Source organism: Lytechinus variegatus, chromosome 8 (genome assembly GCF_018143015.1).
Source record: "Lytechinus variegatus isolate NC3 chromosome 8, Lvar_3.0, whole genome shotgun sequence".
Lineage (NCBI taxonomy): Eukaryota > Metazoa > Echinodermata > Echinoidea > Temnopleuroida > Toxopneustidae > Lytechinus > Lytechinus variegatus.
In genome coordinates, this window is record NC_054747.1 from 32,517,733 (window position 1) to 32,538,897 (window position 21,165).

A 21,165-nucleotide genomic window follows, 5' to 3' on the forward strand; every position below is an offset into this window, starting at 1 on the left:
GTAGAAGTAGTAGTAGCAGTAAGAGTAGTAGTAGTAGTAGTTTTAGTAGTAGTAGTAGTAGTAGGAGGAGTAGCAGTAGTAGAAGTAGTAGTAGCAGTAAGAGTAGTAGTAGTAGTTTTAGTAGTAGTAGTAGTAGTAGTAGTAGTAGGAGTAGTAGTAGTAGTAGTAGTAGTAGTAGGAGTAGCAGTAGTAGTAGGAGTAGCAGTAGTAGTAGGAGTAGGAGTAGGAGTAGGAGTAGTAGTAGTAGTAGTAGTAGTAGTTTTAGTAGTAGTAGTAGTAGGAGTAGTAGTAGGAGTAGGAGTAGTAGTAGTAGTAGTAGTAGTAGTAGTAGTAGTAGTAGTAGTAGTAGTAGGAGTAGGAGTAGGAGTAGCAGTAGTAGAAGTAGTAGTAGCAGTAAGAGTAGTAGTAGTAGTAGTTTTAGTAGTAGTAGTAGTAGTAGGAGGAAGAGTAGCAGTAGTAGAAGTAGTAGTAGCAGTAAGAGTAGTAGTAGTAGTAGTTTTAGTAGTAGTAGTAGTAGTAGTAGTAGTAGTAGTAGTAGTAGTAGTAGTAGTAGGAGTAGTAGTAGTAGTAGTAGTAGTTGTAGGAGTAGCAGTAGTAGTAGGAGTAGCAGTAGTAGTAGGAGTAGGAGTAGGAGTAGTAGTAGTAGTAGCAGTAAGAGTAGTAGTAGTAGTAGTTTTAGTAGTAGTAGTAGTAGTAGTAGTAGTAGTAGTAGTAGTAGTAGTAGTAGGAGTAGTAGTAGTAGTAGTAGTAGGAGTAGCAGTAGTAGTAGTAGTAGGAGTAGCAGTAGTAGTAGTAGTAGTTTTAGTAGTAGTAGTAGTTTTAGTAGTAGTAGTAGTAGTAGTAGTAGTAGTAGTAGTAGTAGTAGTAGTAGTAGGAGTAGTAGTAGGAGTAGGAGTAGTAGTAGTAGTAGTAGTAGTAGTAGTAGTAGTAGTAGTAGGAGTAGGAGTAGGAGTAGCAGTAGTAGAAGTAGTAGTAGCAGTAAGAGTAGTAGTAGTAGTAGTAGTAGTAGTAGTAGTAGTAGGAGGAGGAGTAGCAGTAGTAGAAGTAGTAGTAGCAGTAAGAGTAGTAGTAGTAGTTTTAGTAGTAGTAGTAGTAGTAGTAGTAGTAGGAGTAGTAGTAGTAGTAGTAGTAGTAGGAGTAGTAGTAGTAGTAGGAGTAGTAGTAGTAGTAGGAGTAGTAGTAGGAGTAGTAGTAGTAGGAGTAGGAGTAGGAGTAGGAGTAGTAGTAGTAGTATAGTAGTAGCAGTAAGAGTAGTAGTAGTAGTAGTTTTAGTAGTAGTAGTAGTAGTAGTAGTAGTAGTAGTAGTAGTAGTAGTAGTAGTAGGAGTAGTAGGAGTAGTAGTAGTAGTAGTAGTAGTAGGAGTAGCAGTAGTAGTAGTAGTAGGAGTAGCAGTAGTAGTAGGAGTAGGAGTAGTAGTAGTAGTAGTAGTAGTTTTAGTAGTAGTAGTAGTAGGAGTAGTAGTAGGAGTAGGAGTAGTAGTAGTAGTAGTAGTAGTAGTAGTAGTAGTAGTAGTAGTAGTAGTAGTAGTAGTAGGAGTAGGAGTAGGAGTAGCAGTAGTAGAAGTAGTAGTAGCAGTAAGAGTAGTAGTAGTAGTAGTTTTAGTAGTAGTAGTAGTAGTAGTAGGAGGAGGAGTAGCAGTAGTAGAAGTAGTAGTAGCAGTAAGAGTAGTAGTAGTAGTAGTAGTTTTAGTAGTAGTAGTAGTAGTAGTAGTAGTAGTAGTAGTAGTAGTAGTAGTAGTAGTAGTAGTAGTAGTAGTAGTAGGAGTAGCAGTAGTAGTAGGAGTAGCAGTAGTAGTAGGAGTAGGAGTAGGAGTAGTAGTAGTAGTAGCAGTAAGAGTAGTAGTAGTAGTAGTTTTAGTAGTAGTAGTAGTAGTAGTAGTAGTAGTAGTAGTAGTTTTAGTAGTAGTAGTAGTAGTAGTAGTAGTAGTAGTAGTAGTAGTAGTAGTAGTAGTAGGAGTAGTAGGAGTAGTAGTAGTAGTAGTAGTAGGAGTAGCAGTAGTAGTAGTAGTAGGAGTAGCAGTAGTAGTAGGAGTAGGAGTAGGAGTAGTAGTAGTAGTAGTAGTAGTAGTAGTAGTAGTAGTAGTAGTTTTAGTAGTAGTAGTAGTAGTAGTAGGAGTAGTAGTAGGAGTAGGAGTAGTAGTAGTAGTAGTAGTAGTAGTAGTAGTAGTAGTAGTAGGAGTAGGAGTAGCAGTAGTAGAAGTAGTAGTAGTAGCAGTAGAGAGTAGTAGTAGTAGTAGTTTAGTAGTAGTAGTAGTAGTAGTAGTAGTAGTAGTAGTAGTAGTAGTAGTAGTAGTAGTAGTAGTAGGAGTAGGAGTAGTAGTAGTAGTAGTAGTAGAAGTAGGAGTAGCAGTAGTAGAAGTAGTAGTAGCAGTAAGAGTAGTAGTAGTAGCAGTAAGAGTAGTAGTAGTAGTAGTAGTAGTAGTAGTTTTAGTAGTAGTAGTAGTAGTAGTAGGAGTAGTAGTAGGAGTAGGAGTAGTAGTAGTAGTAGTAGTAGTAGTAGTAGTAGTAGTAGTAGTAGTAGTAGTAGTAGTAGTAGTAGTAGTAGTATAGGAGTAGGAGTAGTAGTAGTAGTAGTGGTAGTAGTAGTAGTAATAGTAGCTTATTTTCAAAAATTTTCAAACTTTAATACTAAATGTTACCAGGGGAGTGAAACCACTCATCCAAGGTCCTTCGTTTCAAAAATACTTTTTTTCTACAAGCTTAGGCGGCGATTTGCGGTTTAGGTGCAATTTGCGGTTTAGGGCCTTGACACGCGTGTGTGTGTGTGTATGTGTGTGTTTGTGCGTGCGTGTATGTATGTATGTAAATAATCAAAATGTGTTAAGAAAAATGCCGTAGAAATAAAATCGTAGATTTTTAAAGGAGAGTAACTCTCAAAAAGGAAAGGTAAAGTCAAACTCTTCGTCAGTGCCCATTTTGTGACAAAAAAGGAGAATTTGAAATCTGTTTTTATAATAGTAATAATTTATTTTTGTTTTGTATGGTTTATGAATTTATGATTATGTTGTATTATTATTATTATATTCGATGCAAATTTTTGTAAAGCGCTTTGGTACAAACGTGAATAGCGTTTCTTAACTACAAGTAATAAATATGATAGTCATGAATATTATGTTCAGCCTTGTTTGAAATTGTGGTACATAAATCAGGTAAACCGTCTGTATCACGTTTGCTGAATGACATTAGTTCTATCACAGAAGGTGATCAGATGAAAGTATGGTACAATATAATAAGAATACAGATGTAATGGATGTATGAATGGATGCAGTATGATAATGGATAAAGTATGGATGAACCACCCCCCCCCCCCCGCATTGTCTGTTTTAATCATCCTCCCCTGTGTATGAATAATAACAATGCTAATGATGATAATAATAATAATATTGATAATAATGATGATAACACTAATGATAATGATAGTGATAAAAATAATAATGATAATTATGATATGAATAATTATTATTATTATCATCATTATTATTAGTATTACTATACAATAATGATAATGATAATAATATTACCTATAATAAAATAGGCATATATCGTGCCATCTAGTATTCCGAGACCATTGTTTATTATCATTATTATTATTATTACCCCGGCTTTAGTTCGAGCTGCCTTTCAGCGCTCAGTGCATCAGTAGTAGGTCGTTGATTCAAGATATTAATCCTACCGGTTACCCATCCACCTCACATGGGTTGAGTGCAGCACAATGAATGTAGGTGAATATGTTGCTGCCAAAAACACGCAAAGAATGGGATTTGAACCCACGTCCCTCTGAATGAAAAACGAGGGTTGGAACCATTAGACCCCGGCGCCCCTTGAAGAAACAAAATGATGATAAATACATTTTTAGATTTAAGGTGCATCCCCTTTTGGATTTTTTTTATTGTTTTCAATTTTATGAATTATACTGAATAATGAATATGAAAAATTATAAAAAGAATATACAAATTAAACAGTGGTTTGCATAAACACATTATTTTTTTCTAAGGCATGTTTTTAACGGAGTTCGATATATCATTTGGGTGAATGAATATGTGTATAGTATTGCTCGTAGAATCCAACAATTTCACACATTATGAGAGGTAATATGCATTATTCCCAAAAAAACTTCTCTGAACAAATATAGTAGCAATCATCTAGCCCTATTTAATATTTTACATTATCGTAATATTTTATGCATATGAACAGTTCAATATCCTTTTTTTATTGTGATTTGATATTAATTTGCATGATTTATGCAAATTAGGCAGTAATTCATGTTAAAAAATTGTTTTTTCCGTAATTGGTTTTCTTTCTTGCATCCACCTTAGAATCAAACCAAGTAATGCGTTCGTATTTAATGAATAACGTTAATTGAATTAATTGTACTTAGATCATGTACCTTTACATTGATCAAATGCTTTCATGGGAATTTGAGAGTTATTTGCACTGACATTTTTAAGATTGATAAATTCCATTTGATATATTTCCATTATTATATACTCCACACAAATAGTTCAGGATACGTGAAATATACTCTAATAAATTATGTAAAATAGGTACATGTAGTTTTATACAGGGATACCCAAAATATTTATTCGCAATTTTTGATTCCTTTCGTCCGCAGAGTCTTTGTGTCAAATTTTAGAGGTGTTTGGGTTCATCATACACATTTATTAAAGATCTCATAGTTAATAAACATGCAAATATATGCAAATAACTTGCTTATTTGCATAAATACAGAGTGTTTCATTGGATTAATCTTATTTTCTTTTGACCCAAGGAACATTTTTGTCAAGCGGAGCAAGAAATGGAACGTGTGTGGCAGTCTCGCCTGCATTACGCAATTCGAGATAGGAGCAGTCCTGCCTTTGAAAGGAGCTGATGAATAATCATTCATAGAAAAATTACAATTCCTCAAATAACCCCAACATGGCCACAGTTCGTTGACCCTAAGTGACCTTTGACCTTAATCAGGTAACCTGAAACTCATGCAAGATGTTAAATGATACTTGATTACTCTTATTTCTTAAAGGGATGATCTAGGCTAAAAGTATGAATAGTTTAATAAGTAGAGTAGAGTTCACTTAGCAAAATGCCGAAAATTTCATCAAAAACGGATAACAAATAACAAAGTTATTGAATTTCAAAGTTTAGCAATATTTTGTGAAAACAGTCGTCATGAATATTCATTAGGTGGGCTGATGATGTCACATCTCCACTTGTTCTTTTGTATTTTATTATATGAAATTAGGTTTATTCAAATTTTTCCTCCAATAACTAGAAAAACTGGATTGACATCTGATTTAGTGCATTGGATATTTATTGCTGCAACTTATTTCATTATAAGGGAGAAATATTGTTCACACAAACAAGAAATAATGAAAAAATTATGATTTTATGTAATAACATAATAAAACGGAAAGTGGAGATGTGACATCATCAGCCCACCTAATGAATATTCATGAGGACTGTTTTCACAAAATATTGCTAAACTTTAAACTTCAATAACTTTATTATTTGTTATCCGATTTTGATGAAATGTTCGGCAATTTGCTCTGGGAATTCTACTCTATGTATTAAGATATTAATATTTTCAGCCCGGACCATTCCTTTCAGTTTCAAAATCAAAGGTGCCGTCGCCGCCGTCGGAAAAGCGGCGCCTATAGTCTCGCTCTGCGGGAGTAAATATCCGAGGGGGTATATGTCGGGGGGGGGGGTAAATGTCCGGGGGTAGATGTCCGGGGGAAGATGTCCAGGGGGTTAATGTCTGGGGTAGATGTCCGGGGAGGGGGTAGATGTCCTCGAATCGTGTGCAGCCTACAAACCTGATGCTTTATCGTCAACATTTTTTTTTCTTCAAAAGGAAGAAACAGTGGTTGGAATTTGAACCCGAGGGGTTCTCCCGCCCACGTTCCCCGTACAATAGCAGCTCCCTAATGGGTGCTAATGAGTGCAATTTAAGAGTTGCAATTACACTTGTGAACCTCTATAAGGGTGTAGTAAGCTGAAATATCAAGCGCCCTATAGGAGGCAGAGATGAGTCACGTAAGAGAGGTGCAAAATTGAATATTTCTTAATGTCTAGTATAACGCCCCTGAAGGCAAATATTCATGCTTATGTTGCAGAGGAACACTTGTTGGTGCAGATGATGATAAAAAAACCAAAGGTACAAGATGAAAGCCCCTAAGTGAAGAATTGCAGTGGTGTAGCTGTTCTGACTCTCGCCTTGTAATCAGAGGGTTGTGTGTTAGAATCCCACCATGGCCTAGCATCCTTTGGCACCGGGCGTCAATCCACAATTGCCACTCTCCGCCCAGGTGTCAAATGGGTACCCGGTAGGATGTCAAAGGTTATGTAGTATGCCCAGCGATTGAGTCTTGCAACTCTTGTTGGAATGCTCCCTAGGGAGTGGAGAAGGTGCATACATTGTATGCAGGCATGTAAGGATCCAATGACCGGGGTAAATCTGTCGCGCTTAGGCCCCCATCTCACTAGGATGGCGATCATGGCGACCATGGCGACCATGGCGATCTGTCTAAATCCCGCAAAGCGTAGCAGAATCGTCCTCGAATTCTATTTTTAGCCTGCGAGGCGATTGCACTACAACTTCACTGCGACGGACCTGCGCTGAAGGCGATGGTAATACGCTGGTAGTACGACGCTGCCACTCTCTTGCCACGATTTGAGGCAGATGTGATGCGCTGCTTCTGCGATCAAAGCGACCGTACAACGAGGCCCATACGCTAATTAGGACCTCGGTACGGTGGTGCTACGAATGGAACGATTGTGTTACGTTCATGATGGGCTCTTGAAACGATTTCAAGCAATCGGCATATTGATCGCGGCACATGAGACATTTTTCAGTCGATTGCCAACCTCCGACCAAGATGGATGTCCAGAATTTGGTTGGACTTATACATCTTAGCATTATACAACAACTTCAATTAGAAGTTGAATACGAGGACCTGATACGAGGACAGTAGGAGGAGGCCAAAAAGATACTGGGTCCGATCCTGGCTGTCACTTAAGTCATAATATACAATATATATTAGAATTTCGTTCAAAAGATGTCGATGAGCCTAATAGTTAATATGAGGGATGCATCCAGAATTTCATAAAAGAGCATAAAAATGTTATACATATTTTGTTTATTTTTTTCCACAAAAGTTTGTCACTCAAAATTGTTAGGTAAATTCCTTTCAAATTTGCTTTCAAGAAGTAGTCTACTGATGTGAGAGCACTCATAAGGGGGGGGGGGGCACAATGCCAGAATCCCCATAAAGTGTGCTTTCCCAATCAATACATCAGTGATCGAATCATTAAAACTTTAATATTGTTTACTGTCACTGTAGTTAGAATTCATTCTATTTTTAAAACATATTCAATTTATATATTTTTGCGGAGGTAACCCATTTCGTCATCAAGACATGCGAGCGTCTTTTTTTCTCTCTTTCAAGCTGGCTCAGCAGTTAGATTTTCATCCTCCTACTATACCTCCTCCTCCTCCTCCTCTTCCTCCTCCTCCTCTACCACCACCATAACCTCTTGTTCGCTTCCTCTTGGACCGCCGGCATAACAGATTGGGCAGCTTCCCTTTTTGGTCCTTTTTCTGGGAAGTATATTTGAAAACGTCGTGGTGTCGCCTCGTAATCTGTTGAAAATGTGATAATCCGCTACCATCGGCACGTTGTTTCATAGCAGCGCAGACGGTCGCTGCTCAATCGCTGGCCAGTCATCAGCGGCGCAGCAAAAGCGCAACGCGAATGCCTGCAGCGGGCTGAGAACGTGTGCCACATGCCACCCAAAGGGAAAGCGTCGTGGTGGAAACGGTGTGAAGCGTGTCGAGCGCAAGGCAGTCGCCTCGTAAACGGAAGCAGCGTAGCAGAGTTGTCTTGGGAACGGGCCTGAAAAACAAGGGCGATCGGTGCCGCTTTTAATGCGCTTCTACTACGCTTTGTGCGTTGGAGCTTCGTTACAGCTACGAATATGTCGTTTGTAATACGCTCTTGACTCGATTATGATGCGCTTTAGCACCTCCGCGATCTCGCTACGTAAGTTTTGAACATGTTCAAAATTTTGTGGCGACCAGGAAGATGGTGGCGATCCTTGCCGCTTCAGAAAAGATCAAGGTACGACGGAGAAGATTGAAAAGATCAAGCCACGTTCAAGCTACGATATACCACGCTTTGTCGATTTTTGACGATCGCAGCGGAATCGCCATCTAGTGAGATGGGGGTATTAGAGACGTTGTTCTGATGTGTTAAGCGCTATATAATATTATCATTATTTGGCAAAAGAGTTCTTGGTGCAGCTTCACAATCTTTCGAATGAAAAAAAATCCTTGTTCGCATTTCGAATATTTGCCTGCATTTGAATGCTTCTGAACAATGAATACTTTGAAAGAAAGCAACAGAAAAGGGGGAAAGAATTCGCGACATGAAATATTACACATGCACTTTACAGTGTCTGTGTTTACTCAAATGTGTTTCCGTGCAAGGTCGAAACTAAATGCTAGGGGATTTTTTTTGTATAGCATGGCAACATAACATTATTGCGGGCATGAGATTACGTTCGACGCCATCATAGTTTGACGCAACACATTCAGACAAATGGAGTGCAAATATGGAATCCTCTAGTCCAGATATTCCACATAAGCTTTCAGCACTACAACATGAAATATTGTCGTATAAACCAGGAGAAAAGGCGTCCTGTGATGATAAGCGAGTGGTTTTCCCTTCCAAGCTCATACTTGGTGTGATCGATCCGTATTGGAATTCACCTAGCATAGTGCCTAATATTCGTCGTGCCCTTCATGGGGATGTGGAAGCAAAACCTACACCTTTCCAAGCCGAGCAGGAAGATCTGACCTCTTCCGTTGCCGTCATTGAAAAATATGGATTAGGTCTGTATATTCATTTAAAGAATTCGGGGCCTGTTTTGCATAAAGAAGATAAGCATATTTAAGTAAATATCTAACTACCTTGTCTTATTCTCTTTCGGAGGCAAATCTTAGCCAAAACGTCGCAGAATTTTGCAAGGAGTTTTTGCTCGTTAATTTAGAATGCATATGGCTAGTAACTTTTTTTAAGCAGTAGAGTCAGTATTCCATACAAAAGTTATAGGGCAAAATTCTTAACCAGGTGTATTTAATACATATCATATATATATTATATATATTTCGCCCTAACTTTGTTTGATATTGTATACCCCTTACCCGGGGGGGGGGGGGCACTCAGTATATAATGCATAGTGTGTATGTGCCGCGGAGGGGACCCTGTGGAGCCGTGATATGTGCAAACGCGTGGGATATGTGTAAACAACGGTATATGTGCAAAATTTCGCCGGGATATGTGTAAACAACGGAATTTGTGCAAACGCCACGCCGGGAAATGTGCAAATCTGTCAAAATTTATCAACGGCATCTGTGCAAACGTGACGACGGGATATGTGCAAATGAACAATTTTCACGGGATAAGTGCAAACCTCCGGGATATGTGCAAATCACTGCATTTATCCATATAAAGGCTAATTCTACTTAAATGTTTCATAAAATTACTGTTAAAAATGAGAAACATGCCTGCATAAGGGAGAAGCTATACAGTGACATCGACATCGGTTGTTTCAAAAATAATCATGTAGATCCAAAGTCTTTTTTCTAGACCCGGATGTTTCAAAAATTATAATATATGTCCAAAGTCTTTTTTCCAGACCCAGTTGTTTCAAAAATTATAATATACGTCCAAAGTCTTTTTTCCAGACCCGGTTGTTTAAAAAATTCTAATATAAGTCCTAAGTCTTTTTTCCAGACCCGATTGTTTAAAAAATAATAACATAAGCCCAAAGTCTTTATTTAAGACCCGATTGTTTAAAAATAATAATATAAGTCCAAAGTCTTTTCTCCAGACCTGGTTGTTTAGAAGATTATAATATAAATCCAAAGTCTTTATTCCAGACTCGGTTGTTTCAAATATTATAATATAGTCCAAAGTCTTTCCTCCAGACCCGGTTGTTTAAAAAAGTATAAGGTTAATCCAAAGTCTTTATTCCTAACCCGGTTGTTTAAAAAAAATATAATCTATGTCCAAAGTCTTTTTTTCCAGACCCCGTTATTTCAAATATTATGATATAAGTCCAAACTAAGGTACGATAATGATGTTCCAGTGGAATAAACATAAGAATCAAGCTTAGTCTTCTCTCCAGACCCAGTTAATTAAAACTGGTGGAATCAATGTCTTTGTTGTTGTTTTGAATTATACGGAATGTATTGTGAATATATTCGCCATGAGTAAATTGAGAATCAAGCATAGTCTTTTCTCCAGACCCGGTTATTTAAAACTAGAAACTGAAACCCTCTAGTAATGCCTTCATATAGCACAAAAGTCCAAAGTCTCGTTTCCAGACCTGGTACTTTCAAGAAATTATAATATAAGTCCAAAGTTTTTTTTCCAGACCCGGTTATTTCAAAAATTATAATATAAGTCCAAACTTAGATACCATGATGATATTCCAGTGGGGAAAAAATCGAGCTTAGCCTTTTCTCCAAACCCTGTTATTCAAAAATTGTAAATAACAAAACAACAACAACAAAAACTGTATAAAGTCTCCATAATCTTATCAATGCTGGATAACATGGACATATAGCGTAGTCTTTCAGCCAGACTCAGTCATTTGTTTTTCAAAATAACGCTAATAGTAAAATTAGAAATAACTCCAAATCTAAGACCAAGCAATCCTTGAACCTAAGAACCTGTTTTTAAAAAGAAGTTTAGAACGTTGTCTTTATTCCAGACCTTATCATTACAAAAATTACGAAAAAGAATCTTCTAACATAAGACCCTATCACATTCTTTTGGAATAACACAAGTTTTAAAACGTTTTCTTTCCTCCAGACCAGGTTATATAAAAATGAATTAAAAATGAAAATCAAATCAAAAACCAATTTTCAATAGTTACACCCACTAAAAAAATATGTCTTTACCCCACACCCAGTTTTTTTTTTTATATAATAATACTAAGACCCCTACAAAACATTGTAATTATGCATGGATATAGCAAACGTCCTTTCTCCAGACTTTGTTATTATTATTTTTTTAAATAGTTTTTACCCATATTCTAAGACGAATACCCAATAATCTTACTACTGTGAAATAACATGGAGATCGATTGCAGACTTTTCTCCAGACACAATTATTTCATGAATAAAAAACCAATAAAACCCAACCCCAACAGCGAATCTAAGAACCAACAATCTTCCAAATTAAGACCAAGTAGAAAAGCACATGTTTAGAGCGTTGTCTCTTTTACAGACCCAGTCATTAAGAAATTAATTTAAACATTCTTAAAAACATTATTCTTATTCCTGTTGAATAACATGGATATTATGCTTAGACCTTCGTCTAGACCCAGTTATTTATAAGATAAAAAAAATAGTGAAAAAAAACAAAGCTAAGACCAATTTTTTTAAATTAAACCCAGTTAAAATGCTTGGGTTTAGAGAGTTGTCTTTACCCCACACCCAGTTCTATTAAAAATACAAATTAAGCAAAAGATTAACCAGGAAAATTTAGACACCAGCCTCTCCCAAACTATAAAAAAACCTGTGATAACGCATACCACAAAAACGACAAATTAATAAAAGGCGTAAATATTCAGATCTGAATGGTACGCGCCAAAACCCAAAATAACAACAACGAAATTTTACATTAATGATATTGTGGCGTCTTTGTTAATATTGTTTGTCTGTTTTTATCCTTTCTAATAATTTCCTATTTCGAAATAACATGGTCTAGAGCAAAGACTACACCATATTTAAAGACGTTTGTCCCCTGGAAAGATCAAACCTCAAGATGTTGATGGACTTGAATCCATCGACGCCGTAACCCCGTAACTCTGGTACGGGTGTGGGAGGGGGCTCCTCTTTCTTTCCCTGTCTCTCTTTCAGCCATTTAAAATCATTTTTTTCCCTATCTTATCACTTCTTGATCACATAAATCCTCTCTCTCTGTCTCTCTCTTTACTTTACGGGTCAATATAACCCCAGAAAATATATCTTAGGCCTCTGACATTATTGGAATTGTAACTAATAAAAAAAATGCTGAAAATATTACAAATGGTGCTTGGTACACTGAAAATTTAAAGTACCGAAGAACTTGTTAAAACGTTATCCCCTATTGTTAGAATAATTTTCTTTTATATAATATCTCATAGATCGTCGATCAACAACCTTATCGTTTTGGGGAAGTAATCCTCATATTGTGTGCTGATATCTTATTCCTCAGCTTTTTGTTTTATATTTAAAGGTTTTGTTTTATTTTTTCATAGATTAAAAAGGAATGAATATATAAGAAATAATAATGATAAAAAAGAAGTAATAAAAATAACACTAATTAAAATTGTTACCCTACTTCTCATACAGTGGGTGGCAAAAATAGTCAATCATGACTTATTGCCAAATGAAAACATCGAATGGAATGGTTATCCCCTCTTGATCGAATGTTTTTCTTTTATATACTATATCATAGATCGTTGATCAACAACCTTATCGTTTTCGTGAAGTAATCCCCCTATTGGTTACTGATATCTTATTTCTCAGTTTTTTTTTCATATGTATTAAAAGTTCTGTTATTTGTGTTTTTTTTCATAGAAAAAAGGAAGGAATATTAAAGAAATTATTTTTTATGGTTTGCAGGGTCGTTCTTTTGTTGTTGTTATTGTTGTGTTTTTAATGATTTTTATAACTGGGTCTGACAAAAAGACTATGCTATATTTTCATATCTGAATGACATTCATATCTGAATGACTCGCGCCTCAAAACCCAAGCTAACAACAACAACAACAAAGTTATTTAGCATAAATAGGATCATGGGTCTTTGTTTTTTATAATTATTATAATTTTTTAAATAACCGTCTCTGGAAAAAAGACTTTGGACTTATATTATAATATTTGAATTAAGCGGGTATGGAAAAAAATCGTATTTTTGTGCAATATAAATGCATTACTATAGGGTTTCAGCTTTAGTTACCGGGTCTGGAGCAAAGACTATGCTTGATTCTCAATTTACTATTAACGTCTGGAGAAAAGATTAAGCTCGATTCTCATTTTTTATTCCACTGGAATATCATTATTGTATCTTAGTTTGGACTTCAGTTATTATTTTTGAAATAACCGGGTCTGCAAAAAAGACTTTGGAAGTATATCATAATTCTTTAAACAACAAGGTATGGAAAAGACTTTGGATTTATATCATTATTTTTTAAACAACCGGGTCTGGAAAAAGAGACTTTGGGTTTATATTATTATTTTTGAAACAACCGGGTCTGGAATAAAGACTTTGGATTTATATTATAATTTGTTAAATAACCGGGTCAGGAAAAGAAACTTTGCACTTGTGTGCTTTATTAACGCATTACTATATGATTTTAGTTAAGAACGGATTTGCCAAAAAGCCCTTCAAATTTATAACATTTGTGGGTAAAGTCATTATTACATTTGTGGGCGATCAAAAATTATTACATTTGTGGGTAAAGTGTTATTACATTTGTGGGCGTTATTACATTTGTGGGTGCAACAGTCCCCCCCCCCCTGCCTCTCTGAATAGCTTTTCATTGCCGATGTCACTGTATAGCTTCTCCCTTATGCAGGCATGTTTCTCATTTCAACAGTAATTTTATGAAACATTTCATTAGAAATAGGCTTTATATGGATAAATGCAGTGATTTGCACATATCCCGGAGGTTTGCACTTTTCCCGTGAAAATTGTTCATTTGCACATATCCCGTCGTCACGTTTGCACAGATGCCGTTGATAAATTTTGACAGATTTGCACATTTCCCGGCGTGGCGTTTGCACAAATTCCGTTGTTTGCACAAATCCCGGCGAAATTTTGCACATATACCGTTGTTTGCACATATCCGCGCCGGCGTTTGCACATATCACGGCTCCACAGACCCCCCATTTTTACACTCAAATTTCCGTTCCAAGGCATAGCATTTTTATCTTATTGAGAAAAGGAACAAAGAAAGCCGCTCCAAGGCATAGCATTTTCTTCTTATAGAGAAAAAGAAAGAAATCCACTCCAAAGCTTCGTGTATTTTCCGTTACGCCGTTCCGGTCGAAATTTTGGTGAAAAGCGTCCGCAGCTCGCTGTCCGAACATCGCCTCTGCGCTAGCGCGCCCGGCAATCGTGCCGCCGGGCTAGCTGCGTGCACGTTCCATAGGGATGCATAAGAACTCGCACGCAGGCGACCCGTTCCAAGGACTCCCGTTTTCACAAACGTTTGTAGTTCCGAAGCCCGTTTCGAGGACCCTCCTTTTTACAATAAGCCCGCTCCAAGGCCCCCGTACATACCTACTACGGTTTTGGTAAAGTGCACTCCCCCCGGACCCCTTACCCACGAAACCCGAGAAACGTTGCTTATACCTCCCCATCCAACGCCTTACACTCTTAGAAATGTTGGGCAACATAAAACTGTCCTCACAACAACATTAATTGATTAAAACTTTCTGGGTAGTTTTAAACCAATAATGTGTGCTTTGGGTAAAAACCACACAGTATTGGTTGAAAACTACCAAGAGTTGGGTATTTTTTAACCGATTGTTGTGTGGACAGTATGTTACCCAACATTTAAGAGTTTGATTCTTTTCCGCTAATCGGGCTTGTAATATTATACCAGTTTATTACTAGTAGCATTTCTCCATCCTGACGACTGTTTTCTTATCATACGAATTTGAGTTTCAGTGCAATTTCGTTTGTCTTGTAATGATTTATATTCGGTCTCCCACCTCCCACCCCCCCCCTCCACCTCCCCCTTCGCTCTCTTTCTTTCTGAAATTCGTTCTCATTTTCTCCTCGGTCTCCTTAGATTTGGTAACATGAGATTTTCTTTTCTTTTTGAAACATAATACGCTTTTATAAATATTGTCTTTTAACGCGGGCAAATGTCACGTTCGTGACAAAATTGCGCGACATTGAAATTTTCTTATGATGTTATAGAATTCGGTTTATCGTCCGACCGTTAATGAAGGTTACTTAGACATGCAAAATGATTGCTCAAACTGAAGGCAAAAGTTTATCTAGTTTATAAATTACGCCCCAGATCCATTTTATCACTCACGATTTTTATCAATATTATTATTATTGTTGTTGTTATTGTTATTGTTATTATGATTATGATAATTGTCATTATGACGATGATAATTATGATAATGGTGATTACTATTATTATTATCATTATTATCATCATCACATTTTTCATATTATTTCATCATAATTTGGAATAGGAAATTATAAATGAAAGCAAAACCTAACTGCTTAGGCGGAAGTTGATGGGTCGCGTGATCTGAATAAACAATAAGCCTCTACGGGGAACTCTATACGCATCGATCCCTTTGAAAATGCAATTAAGGACAGTTATATTTGTACGCATCATTATCAGTGCATATTTTACACCCTGCGCGCTGACGTCACAAAGGACAAAGAAGTGATTATCAGCTGATAGTATGAGCTGATCATATTTTTCTCTTCTGTACCCTAGCTGCAGATGCTATGTGTTATTTTATAAAGCTAATAAACTGGAATTATTCCATGGAACATTTTTTTTTCAAAAACATCAAAATACTCTGCAGTGCTGCGAAGTATGACAAAAATGACACAAAGTTTGATAGTAGAGTAAAAAATAAAGAGGCTTTAATAGGAGGAAATTATAATTTGCTTTAAAAAATTCGGCATTACTCCTATGTGCTTAAGATCGGTGGGCTCGATTTGTAATGAAAATCACAAGTCAGAAAAATGATTTTCATTACAGATCGAGCACACCGATCTTAAGCGCATATAGAGTAATGCCGAAAATTTGTTAGCAAATGGTAGAATGGTTTCGAATTTTTCCTCACAAATATATACAAAGCATTTGGCGCGTTTTTCGAGTGTTTTAAAAAGCACATTTGCTCTTATAAAAGTACTGATAGTTTGAAAACAAGCACATGAACCAATTGTTTCTTATGTTTGCACCTCTTAGGCATGTTAGATATACCTTCCTCTACAATTTTGCAAAGTGCGGTGAAAAATGACATGGGTTTTGAATAAAGTGCAGCATTTATTGTACTTCTCAAGTTTCTTATTGAAATTTGAGAATAGGTTTTCGCTATCTTTCACACATTTTTTAAGAACCGGCAATGCTGTTAGACTTCAAAGACCAAACAAATAGCATTATAAATCGATTCCCCATCTTAAGGGTACAATTATTAACAATATTGATAAATTTGATGAAGTTTTCATGGATTTTGACTAAGTAATGGTAACAGAGTTTAAAGTGATCTCGTGAGGTCTAACAATTTCAAATTCTTATGAATGCGCAATTCTCAAGAACATCCTTTTTGGATGAACTTTGAAGCTCTATTTAAAAAATCAAGCACATGGACCTATGTTAATTTTTGCATAGTTGGAATATTCCATTGCTAAAGTATCTAAACCCCTCGAAAAAAGTTCTGCAACTCAAGAATTTTGAGTGCTAATAAAATTTTTAGTGTGCCATCATCATATGTAAAAGTGGTATCATTGTAAAGTATGATTATTCCTCTTTACGATCATGTGTCATCTGTAATGCTATTGTTATCATGATTTACACAGACATGATAAATATGCAGCAATGTAAAAAATGAAATGTTGCAAAATTCGTTGCCATGTCATGTTTGAGTTCTGCAAATCAAACTGCAAGTTTGAGTGCTAATAAATTTCTTAATGTGCCATCATCATGTGTAAACAGTGGCGTAACTACGGGGGGCATGGGGGGGGGGGCAAAAAAAACGGGGAAAGGGAGAAAAAGCGGGAGAAAGGAAGACAAACGTAGTGGGGAAAGAAGAAATTATGTTCATTATAAATGTTATATTATATTATAATTATGTTATACTACATAAGAAGCATTTTTTCATAACTTTATGAAACATTATTTGCTCACAGGGCCTATGACTTTATTGTTCCTGGTGCTCGCATAGACCGTTTAAAGAGATAAATAATCCTGATGTACTAAAACCTCCCGTTTTCAAATCAATATACTGTACACCATATACATTACCTCGCAATTCGAGTCATAATTTTTTCATGTAGTGACATTTGCTTTTTTTCATGACTACTTAGATTGATTGCCCTATTTAAGGTCTAATATAAAACATTTCCTGTCCGTGCAAACGTTCACATTAGTTGATTGGTGAGATGTCTACTCTTCAATCAATGAATTCCTAAAATCAGTCCTTAAAATGTCGAGTTTTCTGATCTCAATATCAAAAGTTTTCAGCTCGCGCTTCGCGCTCGCATCATTTGGTTAGTGAAATACGTACGGTCTTAGTGAATTCCTGAAAACAAACAAGTCTTAGAATGCCCCTCTTTAGGTCTGAGTTTCCTAAATTTTCAGCTCGCGCTTCGCGCTCGCAGTATTTGATTTGTGAGATGCGTATGATAATCATGATTACCATGTCTACAAAAAATGCTTTATGTGTTTATATGTAATTCTAACAAAATCAGCAAAGGTTGGTACTAGCATTAGATGACTTTGCTGAGATATGTAAACTCTTAATGGATTCCAAAAACATATTTCCCGTTTTGGGTCAATATATACAAAAATTTCAGATCGCGCTTCGCATCGTTTGTTTAGCGAAGCAGGTACATATCATGATTACAAAAAAAATTGCTTATATATAATGTCCCTTTTTAGGTCTGAATATCAAAAACTTTCAGCTCGCGCTCGCATTATTCAATCAGTGAGATACATATCCGTTTAATAGCACTGCATGTCCTTAAAATGTTTCTATTAGGTCAGTATACCTAAAAACTGAGCGCGCTTCGCGCGCTCCCTAAATGACCCGAATTTTTTGCTGGTGCCCCCCCATGCCGTGGCCCACGGTACGCCACTGTGTGTAAAAGTGATATCTTTAGAAAGCATGATTATTCTTCTTTACAATCATGTGTCATTTGTAATGCTAGTGTAATCATGAAATACACAGACATGATAATACGCAGCAACATTAGAAATGAAATGTTGCAAAATGCGTCGTTTCCAATAGGGAATTTCCAATTGTTTCGAGGTTGGACCGAGTTCATTCACTGTCACCTAGCTGCATGGTGGAAATTCTATAGAAATGAAGACTCTTGTTAAAAATCAATGCATTTTGCAACATTTCACTTCTGACTTTTCTCAATGTTCAGGGAGACTGCATATTCCATGATTACATAATCACAACAAATGGCATGTCATTGTAAAGAGGAATAATTCAGCTTTCTAATGATACCAATTTCATCTTTTATACTTCATTAACTAAAAAGATATCATCCCCCAAAACTGAGTTGCAATTTTTTTTGAGGGGTTTATGTGCAAAATTTTGTGAAAATGACATGGATTTCACTTTATCTGTGGAACGTCCTTAAAATCACATGGGAGTGATGAGCATGACCCTGGGGAAAGGCGGGAGTGCTGAAGCACCCTATGATTTTCCCAGGGGGCACTTCGTGTATTATTCTTCATAGTCAGCTCCCCCAGGAATTCGGAGACGTGTAGCAAATTTGGAAAAAAATGTAAAAAAAAAATTTCCAACATCTTCTGTTGATTTTTTTGGCTTATCAAATTTGTCGGGACCCAACCGACCTTCATTTTGTAGTGAAACCTTTTCTTTGTTGGGGGGGGTATAAAAAAATACTTCGGCACCCCCAAAAAAAATCGTTCCCAGGGCCCAAGGGGCTGAGAGGCTTTTATCGGAAGTTGGTGGACTGGGACAGCAGATCATTCGAAAATTTGGCGAGGAAGAACAATTGCAATTATGTCGTCGTCCAGAGTCAAGAGATTCCGATGCTATCCCCGTCGCGAAATTATTTTTCGACAAAAGCCTCAAAAGCTCTCCACTGTGATTTGACTCGCATTTTCAAAGGAATTTGGTGTGTTGTAGAAAGATTCCACGTAGGAAATGCTACAATGCCTAAAAAGCACGTCTACGCAGGTGCCGCAGAACGGTTTTCAAAGTGAGGGTGGGGGGGGGGGGGGGAGCTGACCATGCAAAAATCACAATCATAAGGTGATTTTGACGTTTTTGTAGCACAATCCGGGGGGGGGGGCCACTTCCATTCACGAGTGGATACCATGCGCGACCATGGGGTCTCGAAAAGCACCCTAAACACGTAATTTCCATATTCTGAAAATGCACCCCTTAACAAGTATTGGCGTGTGAAACCCTACCCTTAACAAGTATTGGAAACAAAACGATACTCTTGGCAAATATTCCCTGAAATGAACCCCTAAACAAGTACAGGAATGTTTTGTTGTTACGGGTCCTTCGGTCGTCGGCTTTACCTTATTTGGTTTAGTACGACCCCACCTTCTACACCTCGCGCAAATCGGACTCTAAACACGAAGTGTTGGAGCAAAAAGGACATCCTTTATAAAACATTTTGATTTCGTTTTATCATCCCCGCAAATTCGACCCTAAACACGTAATTTTCCAAGTGAAATAGATACCCTTTTTTCATTATTTTTGTGTTTTTGACACCCTTATCACGTTACGTACGTAACGTGCCCTATCGTGAAAAGGACATCCTTTTTACGTGTTTTTTTTGGTCGCTCATGGTATACACTCGTCAATGTAAGTGGCCCCCCGGGAGCACAATTACCATGATTATGATAATAAAGGGCATATTAAATAATGGTTAATTATCTATCAAAATGGTTTCATGCAGGCTACTTAGGGTTCGAAATAATGCAGTTGAGTTTTACTTTCCTATCATCATGGTCATTATCCTATTCTTAAGCAGGTTTGAAAGTCAATTTCAAGATGACTCTTATACCCATTAATAACAAAACAACAAAGAAGCATATAAGAAATCAATCAACGAGAGCTGATTTTTTTTCTTTAGGTTTAGACCTAAAACCGGGGTCACTATTCACTTGTTGTAATCATGAAAAGGATGGGTATGTTGTCCCAATCGAGACTATGTGAGAATGAAGCGTGAGCGATATTTTTCTCCTTTTTTAAATGATATCCTTTAATTAACTATTTATTGCAGTGAATGCATACTAACAAGCTTTGCTTTCCAGAATAAAAAGAATGAATGCAATCAATCACTCAATCAATCAAATGATCTGAAAGTGTTTTTATTCTACTTTCCAATCATTCACCTCCTCCTGTTTCATTCACTTTTCTTTTTTTCTTAATGTGTTTTTATAATTGACCGTTTGCATTCCTGTTATTATAAATACAATGTAGGTACATTCACAAAAGATGTTGAATACCTTGCGAGGAAGGTCAGACGCATCGCTCTGTTTGTTCAGTGAGTAATATCTTCTATCGAATTTTGTTATTTTTGAATTAGACAAATAAAGGGATGTTCATATATATATATATATATATATTGTACATGCCTGAAGGAGGACCGTCGAAAATTCGAGTGAATGATAAAAACTTTATTTCCAATCCAAACATTATTATCAGCAATATTATTTTGTTACATTACCATGATTACTGAAACCAATACGTGAAACTTTAAAGATATATATATATATATATATGTGTGTGTGTGTGTGTGTGTGTGTGTGGGTGTGTTTGTGCGTGTGTGTGTGGGTGTGCGTGTGTGTGTGGGGGGATGGTACGTTGTGTAGGCAGGACTGAGGGCGATATCCAGGTGTGATTTGGGAGAAAGTGACTGTGTAGGTGTGTGTGAGTGTGTATGTGTGTATGTGAGGGTGTGTGTATGTGTTTTTTTTTGGGGGGGGGAGGGATAATGAAGTTTTCCTTTGGGATGGGTGATTCTTTGGGATGTTTTTTTTTTTTTTACTTGTCGATTTCTTTTTTTGATTTGCTTTGTTTTTGATGAGTGCAAGCCAAGTAATCTCATATAGTTTGAAATCATTGTTGAATTTTTGATACATGAAAGGAAAAGTGTTAGGTATATTTTATGTATATTTTAAGGGGATCCTAGTGTCAGTATATCTATTTGTTAATTGGTTTGTTTTGGATTTGGGTCTACTTTGTTTTGTTCTTTCTTTGTATTCCATGTATAAATAGCCCTCCACAAATGTGCAAGGGAAGACTTTTTGATTGGCTGATTGGGGCGGGGGGGGGGGGGAGTGGTGTTTCAACCATTTTTATAACTGATTTCATTGTTTCTCCTTTAAGTTATATATGATTTATGCTTGTATTAAG

General features: G+C 36.7%; 1 protein-coding gene across 1 annotated transcript; it reads left to right on the forward strand.

Moving 5' to 3' along the window:
* The first annotated feature begins 8,543 nt into the window (after positions 1-8,543).
* LOC121419655 lies at positions 8,544-20,297 on the forward strand. The gene is made up of 2 exons (XM_041614112.1): positions 8,544-8,889; positions 20,230-20,297. The coding sequence occupies exons 1-2, from the start codon at positions 8,610-8,612 to the stop codon at positions 20,295-20,297; spliced, it is 348 nt and encodes a 115-aa protein (XP_041470046.1). The 5' UTR covers positions 8,544-8,609.
* Positions 20,298-21,165: the final 868 nt, after the last annotated feature.

Coding starts and splice junctions, on each gene's coding strand:
- LOC121419655 (XM_041614112.1), top strand. CDS start 8,610: ATGGAATCCTCTAGTCCAGATATTCCACATAAGCTTTCAGCACTACAA. Junction 8,890..20,229: donor CATTGAAAAATATGGATTAG/GTCTGTATATTC, acceptor AATACAATGTAG/GTACATTCACAAAAGATGTT.